This window comes from Pectinophora gossypiella, chromosome 11 (assembly GCF_024362695.1).
Source record: "Pectinophora gossypiella chromosome 11, ilPecGoss1.1, whole genome shotgun sequence".
Taxonomy (NCBI): domain Eukaryota; kingdom Metazoa; phylum Arthropoda; class Insecta; order Lepidoptera; family Gelechiidae; genus Pectinophora; species Pectinophora gossypiella.
The window spans coordinates 15273974-15286738 of record NC_065414.1 but is presented as its reverse complement, the minus strand read 5'-3'; the positions used below and the strand labels follow the sequence as shown (position 1 = coordinate 15286738).

Here is a 12765-nt window from a genome sequence, read left to right as displayed (position 1 = left end):
GACTCATGTAACGATTACGTACTTACATCAGTAAGTAATAACCGGGACCAATGGCTTAACGTGTCTTCCAGAGCACGGACCACTTTGTAACCCTAGTTTGGTTAGGACATATCACCTGATTGTCCAAAAGTAAGATGATCCGTGCTTCGGTAAAACAAACTAATACTAATTATTTCCAAAACTAGTTAGTCACTTTCATAGCATCAATTATCGCGCCATTATCCCTTCCGGAGTGGTCAAGCCAGTGTGTCTACTATTAGACATTGCACGCTCTAATTACTTCTGCAATCATTACTGGTACTATTATTGGGACACGTCAGACTAATGACTGAAGGGCGATTTATGAAGTAAACCAATAGAGCGACGTTAACAGTATTATGCAATACTTTGCACCCTAGTCAAATGAGATTCCTTTTACGAAACGCCAAAACAAAAAAAATCTATTGAATTTGTACGGAAATACTCGACCCACTAGGGTCGATTAATTCTTTCAAATATTTTTCCTCTCAGACGACGCCCTGAGCCGAGATTCGCGACCAACTGGGTACCCTCAGGCCTGTTGTCTTAAACGTTGTACCGGGTGAGAGCCTTCAGCGCTCCCCATTTGTCCGGCCAAGTAGTTAATGCCATCTGCGGCAAATCTACAATAAGTCACGTCAATAAAAAAAAAAACTGTCCTAGTGACGTCATCAATAAAGCAGTCAGCCATCGTACACATTATGACTTCATTCGTTACTAAAATTCGAAAATAAGCCAAAAAGAAAAATGAATTGACGATTGATTTTTGATCATTTTAGACTGGGTTCTATTAATAAAATAAATAAATAAAAAAAAGGAAGCTTTCATTTCTTTAGTGGCGTTTCGATCAACATATTTTTTCAATTTTTATCGTTACTGTGGCGTCTTGTTACAATAATTACCTATTTCATTTCCTTTTATATATTATATTATAGATTAGATTATTATTCCTTCTATAATGTAATATATAAAAGGAGAAACTGACTGACTGACATATCAACGCACAGCCTAAACGGCTAAACGTAGGCGCTTGTGGAAGGGACGTAGCTTAGGTACCGTAGAGGTGCACTAAGAAAGGAATTCCCGAAATTCCCACGGGAATGGGATTTAGCGGGAAAAATCCTTCCACGCGGACGAAGTCGCGGGCAAAAGATAGTGCCTCCTATGCGTTTATAATGCACAAAAGAGAAGGTAACCCATAGTACGGCAGTGGAAAGCCAGCCTATAAAGTTTCGCAAGCGGTTTTAAGATTAATCCTCGCGATACAAGACCGGTTTTGGTAAACCGATTCAACATGCAAAAGTGAATGACTCATCTTATGTAAGTGATGCAGTTATGTGTTTTGGATAGGAAAAATACAAGTATTCTTGTTGTGATTGTGTAATACGTTGACACCGGTATGAGTACCCATTTAGTTGGTGAATGTTAAGGTGGAACTTAATGTAGAGTAGAGGGTCTAAAAAGGCCTATGGGAGCAAATTTAATTACGGATATATCTGTCATTCTCTTATCCATGGAAAAGGAAAGGGACGGGTAATCGACAAGCACAAAATATATGGAACACACGTTAGTTTTAAGCACAAATCTGAATATGAAAAATAAAATAATAAATATTTATTTATTAACAAAGTTGGTACTCTATTAAGTCTAATCTAAAACAACCCTATAAAAAATTACATTTTGCTTCTTCTTCTATCGTGTGGGTTGTGAGGTAGATTACCAACCACATCAACGCTGGTGTCAGGGTTATTATTGAGCCGCTAAAGGCCCCTGACATGGCTCATGTAATGACTACATAACTATATCAGTAAACAGTAAGCGGGACCAACAGCTTAACGTGCCTTCCGAAGCACGGATCATCTTATTGTGGGACAATCAGGTGATCAGGCTGTAATGTCCTGACCAAACTGTATAAACACGCTGTATAACTACAAATGTATGTTTGTAATTATAACTGTATAAACACGCTGCGAATAAGTCTGTGTTATTTCATGTATTACTTTGAATTTCAATGCAATTGCACTTCCTATATTCGATCAATTGTTTGTATAGAGGTCAAGTTTTACCAGTTTCACCTTCGCAATATCTCAATGTCAGAAAAAAAAAACCGGCCAAGTGTGAATCCGACTCGCGCACGAAAGGTTCCGGACTAGGTAAACATTAGATACACAAATTTTACATTGCTTACTTTTTGCCATTATTGATATCTAGCAAAAAAGGGCAAAATAAATCGCGTTAGTTGTATGGGAGGCCACCTTAAATATTAATTTTATTTTAGTTTTTACTTATTGTTGTTATGAGGAGTTCGGTGGCGCAGCGGTAAACGCGCTCGGTATGCGATTGTTGAAGTTAAGCAACTTTCGCAAAGGCCGGTCATAGGATGGGTGACCACAAAAAAAAAGTTTTCATCTCGAGCTCCTCCGTGCTTCGGAAGGCACGTTAAGCCGTTGGTCCCGGCTGCATTAGCAGTCGTTAATAACCATCAATCCGCACTGGGCCCGCGTGATGGTTTAAGGCCCTCCCTATCCATCCATAGGGAAGGCCCCTGCCCCAGCAGTGGGGACGTTAATGAATTGTTGTTATAGCAGCAACAGAAATACATAATTTGTGAAAATTTCAACTGTCTAGCTATCGTGGTTCTTAAGATACAGGCAGGTGACAGACGGACAGATAGCGAAATCTTAGTAATAGGGTCCCGTTTGTACCCTTTGGTTATGGATCTGTAAAAGCATCAAAAATCTAGATCGTTGAAACAGGAAAATGTTTGAGCGAATTGGTTGATGTTTGTTTTGTCTGTGTTTGACCGGTCGAGGATGAAATGCATGTGAGGATATATATTATTTAACCTTGTAGGTTAGGTTTGCCATTATTTGGAAAAACCGACGTTCCAGCGACAAGTTTCTTTTATAAATCGAACCGTGTGACCGCGTTTGAACCGACAGCTCGCCATTTGTTCGGCTAAATAAAGACAGGTACCCAAGACCCATCGGCCTATCAAGTTAGATTTTACGACATGAACGGGAAGATGATTAGCTAAACGAGATTGTTTACTTAAACTGTTTCAAAATCCCAAGGGTTGCCTGAAAGAGATTGCTACTTAGCAATAGGACCGCTTCTTATGCTCTATTTCTCTTTTTTGTTACTTGTATTTCGTCTGTGAAATAAAGTATTTGTTACGTTATCTGCTTTTTCAGTCGCTTCCCAGACGAACTTTCTCTTGAATATTTTCGTTGTGTGTGTGTGTGTGTGTGTTTCCTTACATTAGAATGCATCAGATGTTATCTTATCACATGCAGTCGGTAGAGAATTGTCGCGGTCCGGTGCGCGGGATAATCCTTTTATAAATTCAGGCGTCGAATACATTTCTAAATGAGGTGAAAGGAAACATACATACATGAACTCACGCCTATTTCTTACCGGGGTAAGCAGAGACTATTGAATTCCAATTGCTTCGATCCTGACACACTTCTATTGCTTCCTCCACATTCATCAATCTCTTCATACACGCACGCCGGTTCAGAGTAGATCGTACTAAACCTTTTCTAACGACATCTCCAATTTGAATAGGAGAGATTTTTCCATTCAATGTAGGTACGCCGCGGGAGCATAGCTGGTGCGACCGAAATATGCACAAAACGATCATATTATATGGGGTAACGATTGTATTATAAAACGTCACTAGGACCACTTACATTCCGGAGGCATCGGGTTCGACTCCCGGTGGGGACATATCACAAAAATCACTTTGTGATCCCTAATTTGGTTAGGACATTACAGGCTGATCACCTGATTGTGTGAAAGCAAGATGATCCGTGCTTCGGAAGGCACGTTAACCCGTTGGCCCCGTTTACTACTTACTGTAGTCGTTACATGAGCCAGGTCAGGAGCCTTTGGCGGCTCAGTAATAACCCTGCCATCAGGGCTGATGAGGTTGGTATTCCACCTCACAACCCACACGATAAGAAGAAGGACCACTTGTTTGACAATGACAAAAAAAAACAATAGAATGTAATAAAAATGACATATATATATAAAAAAACTTAATAGAACCAAGGAGGCCGTCATTAAAGCTTTTTTTATTTATTTATTTTATTTTATTCATGAGATATCCAGCAGTATTACAGGTGTAGTTTAAGTATCTAAATTACATAGTGTGTCTAAGCCATAGCAGGATAGGTATCATAGATTTTTTGCTTGTGTTACTATGCAATGAAGAGCGAGTAAATCGATGTAGCCCTCCAGCCAAATACCTTGGTGCGGCTGGTTCACACACTGACGTGAGTTAACAGGCGACGTGCGGATTGTTTTAGTGCTGAAGGCATATCTCCTTTGTTTTTATGATCTGTGAACTTACCGCATCCAGTGGGCCCGAGCAGTAGCACGTTGCTCTTGTCGAGTCTGAGCTCGTGGTGTTGTCGTTCTAGAACCTCGGCGCCGCCTCCCGTGCCGCCCGTGCTGTGGCTGATGTGCAGGAGATCTGGAGGAATTGAAGCTGCATTACTAAGGGATTCCGTGGTCTTTATATATACATACATAAACTCACGCCTATTTCCCACCGGGGTAAGCAGAGACTATAGAATTCCATTTGCTTCGATCCTGACACACTTCTCTTGCTTCCTCCACATTCATCAATCGCTTCATACACGCACGCCGGTTCAGAGTAGATCGTATTAAACCTTTTCTAAGGAAATCTTCAATTTGGTCATCGTAAGTCCTTCTCGGTCTTCCTCTGCCAGCCCTACCATCAACTTTCGCTTTATATACCGCTTTTGCAATTCTATTATCCTTCATCCGCTCTACGTGTCCAAACCAACCTAACATTTTCTTCTTAATCTTAGTCACTATATCTATATGTGGTCTTTATAAGCCCCGTTTTTCCTGGATCTCAAACTATCTCCATTATTATTATTTGAAGAAAGGGCTCAACCAAATAGCCCGAAGCCATTGAGACCTTGTAAGATCTATTGTGACCAAATCAAAAATGAAAAGTCCTCCAGGATGAGGAGGTTGACGAAATCTGGTATGGAGATAGGTCTAGTCTCCATACCATATTTCATCCAGATCGGGACAGTTACATTCGCATTTATATTATTAGTGTGGATACAACAATAAATAACTCACTCATATCGGCGAATCCTTGCATGCAACCACGATAGCAAGTTAATACGAAAAAAATATGATAAGCTATTAACACGACGATATGATACTGAGATATATACACCGATATATCATCATCCCCCTAGGATTATCCCGTTTTTCACAGGGTCCGCTCACCTAAACTGAAGATTTGACAGGACCGGTTTTTTTTACAGAAGCGACTGCGGTCTGACCTTCCACCCCGCGAAGGGAAAACTAGCCCAATACAGGTTAGGTCACATACCTCCGAAAAGCATTTCTCGGGAATGTGGGTTTCCTCGCGATTATTTCATTCACCGCTGAGCACGTGTTAATCATTTATGATCCAAACATGAATTCGAAAACAAATTCGACAATCATTGGTTTAGGCTTGTGCTGGATTCGAACACAACTGGCTTAGCCAAGCTATAGTTATATATCGGAGTATCTGAGTGTAATGTAGCTTGGTTAATTAAACACTAGGACAGAGTGACAGTGTTATATATCTAGTCTTCTTCTACCGTGTCGGTTGTGAGGCGGATGCTTTAGCGACCCTGGTGGGTTACTATTGAACAGCCATGCTTCGGAAGCCACGTTAAGCCGTTGGTCCCCGTTACTACTTACTGATGGAAGTAAGTAGTCGTTACATGAGCCATTTCAGGGGCCTTTGGCGGGTCAATAGTAACCCTGACACCAGGGTTGATGAGGTTGGTACTCCACCTCACAACCCACACAATAGAAGAAGACGAAACAAACGTCAAAACCGCCATTATAGAGTGCCACTAGTTTTAATAAATAAGCGGTAAAGCATGTCTAACCTATCCCCGAGGGTCCCCTATGCGTGTGGTGCAGCGGGTGGTGTAGGTCCGGCGCAGGCGCAGTGTGGGTCACGTTGTTGTAGATTCGCTTGTAGTGGTTGTACACCGCCACGCTCAGCACCTTCTTGGCGTACTCCTGGCCAACCACGTGCTTGTTTAGATACTCGAAGATTTTCTTCGGCGGCGGCGGGGGTTTCCTGAGGGTTATAAGTCATAGGTTAGCGGTGGGGTATACATACATTGTTTTGATTTAAATACACGGGTCATATGAAACAAAATCATAAGTTATCGATAGCATTTATATATAATAACATCAGAGGTAAAAAAACATTTACATCAATGTCTAATATTTCGGACCTTCTATTCAGTAAGCTTGTTGTAACTAAGCGGAAAAAACATCTTTATTAAACTCGCTCTAAGCGGAAAAACCATCCCGATGCGTATCTATAGAACATGGGCATTTCAACCTTCTAAATTGGAATTGCAATTATGCACAAATAATCCATTTTATTGGTATTATAATAACGATAATTCTTCAGCTACATTGTAATTTATTTGGTTGAATGAAGCAATGCGGTATTAAAGTTGCTCTCAAACCAGTTGTACTTAACTATTTATGGCATTATAAACGTTAATAACGTTGTTGAAATAGATGTTCAACATGTTCCAGAGGTTTATAACAGGTAGCTTTAAAACTTTCTTTCGAAACATTTGAGTATTTCACGTAGAAACTTCGATCATATATACGAAGTATATTGGACTTTTCGGTGGATAAGAAAATGACAGGTATAACTTAAAGTAAAATTAGGAGGTGTCTGCAGGAGTCGGGGCCATTATGTCTGTTATCCATGAAATTAGAAGAATAAACGAAGAAAAAACTTAACAACGTCATCTATCGTGTTTTTGGGGCGCGAATTGGAAAGTTCCTCATTCGGTCGAGCTAGATTTACGTCACACCCTCTGGGTCTCACTTTAGTCTAAATGCCCGTCAGCGGTTAAAGAGTAAAAGACCGCGCCGAGTTTCTCTCTCACTCGCATTTTTGAAAGGGATGTCCGGGCTGCGCAGAGGGTACATACGATCCCGACGACCCGATTACTCTAGCCATAGAGGCAGCCAATCAGCTCGCGACACCAAACACTTCAGGACCCCGATGCCGACCCCGCCGGCGTGGTCGACGACTTCGCTCAATCAGCGCTTATCGCTATCTACCCACTAGTGTCGATTAATTCTTTCAAATATTTTTCCTCTCACACGACGCCCTGAGCCGAGATTCGCGCCCAAGTGGGCACCCTCAGGCCTGTTGTCTTAAACGTTGTACCGGGTGAGAGCCTTCAGCGCTCCCCATTTATCCGGCCTAGTAGTTAATGCCATCTGCGGCAAATCTACAATAAGTCACGTAAAAAAAAAACAGGGTACAAGCTGAGTGTTCTTCTGTGGGTTGTGAGGCGGAGTACCAACCTCATAAACCCTGGTGTCAGGGTTACTATCGAGCCGCCAAAAGCCCTTCACATGGCTCATGTAACGACTACTTGTTTCTTTCTTTCTAACCGGGACCAACGACTAAGCTGAGTGATAATAACACAAATGCCTAACAAGGCTGATATCTTTATCCAAAACAACCGTGCTACGTCAGACGTACAAACAGGCGATAAATATCAACCAATGTCACGGGTTCATCGACTCTATCAGCATTGCCTTAGAACTGTCATTGGCGTGTCAATTGTGTGCTAATAGATACACAAAATATGGATAATTACACCCTCGAGACATGGTGGAAAGTCAGACATGTCACGTAGGTGATAATATCGTCACGACTAACTTGATGGTGAGGTAGGCAGTGACGTCATAAGACAAGAAAATAACTGGCAGCTCCTTAGAAGCGACAGCTTATAGTACCGATGGAGAATCTTTATATTTTTCGTCATGTATGTTCCCCCTCCGATTGATAGACTGCGGGGCGGCGGCGAGGGGGGGGGGGATGTTGCCCATATCACCACGCCTGTATCCCCAAAGGGGTAGCCAGAGGTGTTTAGTATAGCCCACTCCTCGCCAGTTAACTCCAAACATGAATTCGAAAAAAATCGACAATCATTGGTTTCGGCCTGTCCTGGATTCGAACCTATCGTCCGGATAAGTAAGATGATTCCGCGCTTCCGGGTGACCACATTCACAGACACCAACACCAAACCATATCGAACCATATCTCACATAGTGAACGAGTGCCCTCTGCACCGGTTCCCAGGTGGCATAGCCGAGCTGCATTGTGTGACTGATGCGGCAGTGACTTGGTTAGGGGAGCTTAAGCTGGATATATAATCCACACAGGATATTTTATTTTTGTCTGTCATACGCAATAATAGTAATTCCGCGCTTCGGAGGGCACGTTAAGCCGTTGGTCTCACTGGTAAAAACACCTCCACCAACCCGCATAGGAGCAGCGTCGTGGAATATGCTCCATACCCTCTCCAGTTGATTGAGCGAAGGCATTTGCCCAGCAGTTGGGCGTATGTAGGCTGTTTATGTTATGTAGGTAGCTAATAGAGTAGGCATAACATTTGTAAACCGGTATTTATTTATAGATCTTTCCGCCCACCTGACGAGTGTTTGTTAAAAATTATGTCATACGGTCACGAGCATTAATATGTATACATACACTTTGGTACCATGCCACATTAACTTTTTTTGACAAATTGAACTGTAAGTCTCACTAAATGTCAAACATGTTAGTGCGACAGAGTCCTAAAGTGGGTACATTATATTAGTCGTGACTGTACCTGTGTCCAGCGGAGAATCGAAAGTAACCAAAATCAATGATTCGTGAATATGGTACTTTAAAGAATTGGGTCGTGTGCTAGGTTCAAGATAAATGATGAAATTCTGATTACGAAATAAAGATAGATCTAAAACTAACGAAAAACATTCTCAATCAATCAATCTATCAATAATACTTTATTGCACAACGACATATACAAAGGACATAAACATACGAATAAAAACATAATATACATTCTCTTTTCTCTATTCAACTAATTTATGAATTTTATTTAAAAAAAAACAAACGTAATAATAAGTCCGACGTTTTATCACGTTTTTCTATGACGTCACATTGTGCTTTTTCATACAAATTCCATAGTGATTTCGTGTTTTGACGTTTAGTAAAAAGTAACTGATTTGACTAGTTGCAAACTAGCCTATTGAATCATTTTTAGTGGGTACTTAGGCTTTTTAGGGTCCCGAACCTGAAAAGGAGAAACGGAACCCTTATCCAGACTGGACTACCCTTTTCTTCGGTATTGCTGTGAAAGACATCTCTCTGTGCCACTGCCGGAAAAGGGGGTTTTAAATGGATTTTATTATTTTACATTTATTTTTAATTCAATATTCATTAATTTTTGATTTAAATAAGTTTCATTTTAATAAATATGATTTTAATTTTAAGTACATTTACTTTTGATTTTAATAATTTTTAACTTTATTTCATTCATTCATTATTTCATTCATTATTATTTTAATTTTTTTTGATTGTAATAACTTTTAATTTCAAAGTGACATAATAATTGTATCTTACAACATGGGTACCTCCATGTCATCATTTTGTTGTCCGTTCGTTTGTCTTCTTCATGGTATCTATCTTAGAATTTCGTATTCGAAGTGCTTGCAACATGTCTTGCGGCCCCGTCCACCCTAGTTACGAATACGGGCGTGATTTTTGGCTGTCTTATAAGAAATGAATTTGGCAGATAATATTTTTTTGAAACTACACTTATTGCTAAAACATGACAGCTTAATATCACTACGTACAATGGTTTGAAAATATGTTATTGTTTATTTTTAAAACGTGGCTGATTTTAGCGAGTACCTATAAAAAAAAAAATCGATACCTATTGTAAAGTGTCGTTGACCCCGAAGCCAGATTTTTTTTGTTAAACTACTCTTCTTTTATCGTGTGGGTTCTGAGGTCGATTACCAACCTCATCAACCCTGCTGACAGGGTAATTATTAAGCGGCCAAAGGCCCCTGACGTGACTCATGTATCGACTACGTACCTACATCAGTATGTCTCCTGTGGCTGTACTTATTAAATAACATTATTGGCCACAGCATCTATCGTAGATGATTCTTGCAGCACTTGTGAGTCTACGGGCTCCCGCAGCGCCGATGACTATAGAGCCCTATAGCAGCGCGGCATTTCTTTTATTTTTCAAAATTGGCTTACAAAGTTAGCACTTTTTGAACGTCAAAAATTAAATAACATATTATGTAACTAGCTGTAAAACTACTACCACATCGGAATCTGCAACGCTGAGGAAAAGACGTGGCCAGATAACCTTGCAGCACAGGGTCCTAGTCCTACTGTTTCATGTTTTCCTTTCTTTTTTTTTACAAGTACACACAAAACGCGTCTCCTCAGGAGGTCTTAAAGCACGCAGGGGCAGAGACACAAGCAAAGACAACTTGCAGCCACTGTTGGTACGAAGTCCTAAGATGGATATAATGAACCCTATGGTGAGATTGGATCGGCCTATCGTCCTTAACAGCTGTCCATCATGTTAGAAATTATACAAAAAAGCATTATCGCTAAAAACACGACACCGTAATGTCACTAAAATAGTAAAAAAAAAATGTTATTGTCAGTGATTATTGTTTATTAAAAACTGAACTGACTTTAGCAAGTACATTGACCTATAAAGAAAATATTTGATACAAACTTAAGTGCCATTCACCCTGATGCCAGATGTAAATAGATTTACTTCTTAGTTTTTACACATAGTAACACAGTATATTCTGAGCGTCGAAGGTATATCATATTATGCATTATAGCTTGGCAACCTTGGCAATACACGCCCTATATATGGAGTAATGAAGGCGATTACTCCACCGACAAGAGCGCAACTCTTAAATAAAGAGAGAGAGAGAGAGAGATCATAATTTTGTAAAAGGACTATATATATATATATATATATATATAAAGGAATATATATTTTAACATAACACAACATAGCATCTATCCCATAACCCCGAAGGGGTAGGCAGAGGTGTATAGTATATACATCCACTCCTCGCCAGCTGTGTTTAAGTCCCATGTAATGTGGGGGGGGGGGGGGGGTTTGCCCAATTGCCATTAACCGGGCATAAATCCGGGAAACCACGTGATATCAATATATATCGTGGTGCATCTATATCTATGCTTTAAGTTTATTTGGCGGAAAAAGAATAAGAGAAAAGAATTAAACAAATGAGCCCGAAAAAATGTCCCACTGCAGGGCAAAGGCCTCTCTTCCCTTCTTCCACTCCTCCCTGTCCCCAGCTTGTTCGTGCCACCGTTTTGAAAAGCGAATGCAATTTTACCTTTCAAAAAAGCTTACTTAACAATTTGCTTCCTTTAGTTTTGTTATTACGATAAACCGACAACAATTTTGTTTGCAACAGCTTATAACAATTATTTCAACAAACATTGTAGTAATTGCAACATATCTAGTTGAGTTAGAATAATATTAAATTGTTTATTTGGCAACATGTAACGAGGTTATTGTTATAAAGATTGTTAAAATTACTAAGTAAAAAAATAAAATAATTAAACAAAAATAATAATAATATTATAGTACTATGTCACATTAACAATTAACAATTATTATTGCTTAGCAATAAGGCCGCCAGATTGTACTGTATTTGTATCATCATCTGTGTTAATTTGTTTTGTATGTTGTGTGCAATAAAGTATATTTGATTTGATTTGATTTGATTAACTTTTTTGACCAATTGAACTGTAAGTCTCACTAAATGTCAAATATGTTAGTGCGACAGGATTCTAAACAGTGTACATGTTTATTGTTCATGCATGACTGTACCTACATAATGCAATTAAATCACAAGGACCTTCCCTTTTCGGCGGATAAGAAAATTACGAGTATAAATTAAAATAAAATTAGGAGGTGTCTGCAGGAATCGGGACCAATATTTATCTGTGACCTACCTATATAAGATTTCCTAAAATGGTGTACAGGCCAACTTGATACATCAACACTTCAATAGTGCAATTTTTCCTTGACCATCATAGACGGTGATACGACTCACTACCTATCACTTTGGTCTAACATAAAGCTCGGTGAGGTGTGGGTACTTGGTTCATCCTGCGATGTACTTGGGGTACTTGGTACCCCTGACTACCCTAGTTGGGACTAGGCGTGAGCTTATGCGTAAGTCTTATCCTTATTTCTTATACTCAGTTGGAGGAAAACACGACGAACTTTATATGTCGTTGACTTTGGAAACAATCTCAGAAATTCCTCACAAATAGTTCCGCTAATATTGTTATTCATTGAGCCATATTAGTCTGATATAAAGCTCGGTGAGCGATAGATGTACATCTGACTACCCTAATTGGGACTAGGCGTGAGCTTATGCGTAATGTAGCTTATATAATGCGTAAGTATTATCCTTATTTCTTATACTCAGTTGGAGGAAAACACGGCGAACTTTATTTGAGTTTGAAAACATTCTCAGAAATTCCTCACAAATCGTCCCGCTCAATTTGTTATTCAACGAGCGTCTTCTTGTTTTACTGTCCTGTCATTTTGTGTGTCACCGTGAAATTTAGTGTGTGTGGGCGTGCAAAATTTCCTTCCATTGTGGCTTTTCAAAAAACCTGGTGACACCATTAGAAAAAGGTGTGCAACTTTGTAACAGAATACGAGTATTGCGAAACAAAATATTGCAAATGCAGTAGGTAGCTGCACAATATAGTCAGCTGGCTACATTACTACGAAGGAAGACGATAACTTAAGCTCACGACTGTATTCCCAATAGGGGTCG

General features: G+C 39.8%; 1 protein-coding gene and 1 long non-coding RNA gene across 3 annotated transcripts in view; one reads left to right on the top strand and one right to left on the bottom strand.

The window, feature by feature from the left end:
- Positions 1 to 12765, top strand: part of LOC126370901 (uncharacterized) — a 309102-nt gene that overhangs the window by 10246 nt on the left and 286091 nt on the right. The gene's annotated exons all lie outside the window — the stretch shown is intronic.
- LOC126370861 (ATP-dependent Clp protease ATP-binding subunit clpX-like, mitochondrial) overlaps positions 1 to 12765 on the bottom strand; it is a 48410-nt gene that overhangs the window by 18390 nt on the left and 17255 nt on the right. For both annotated transcript variants that reach the window (XM_050015967.1, XM_050015966.1), the window contains exons 4-5: positions 5952 to 6148; positions 4373 to 4495 (exon numbers count right to left, since the gene is read on the bottom strand). In XM_050015967.1, the coding sequence (XP_049871924.1) occupies positions 4373 to 4495; positions 5952 to 6148 (320 nt within the window). The remainder of the gene's footprint in view (positions 1 to 4372; positions 4496 to 5951; positions 6149 to 12765) is intronic.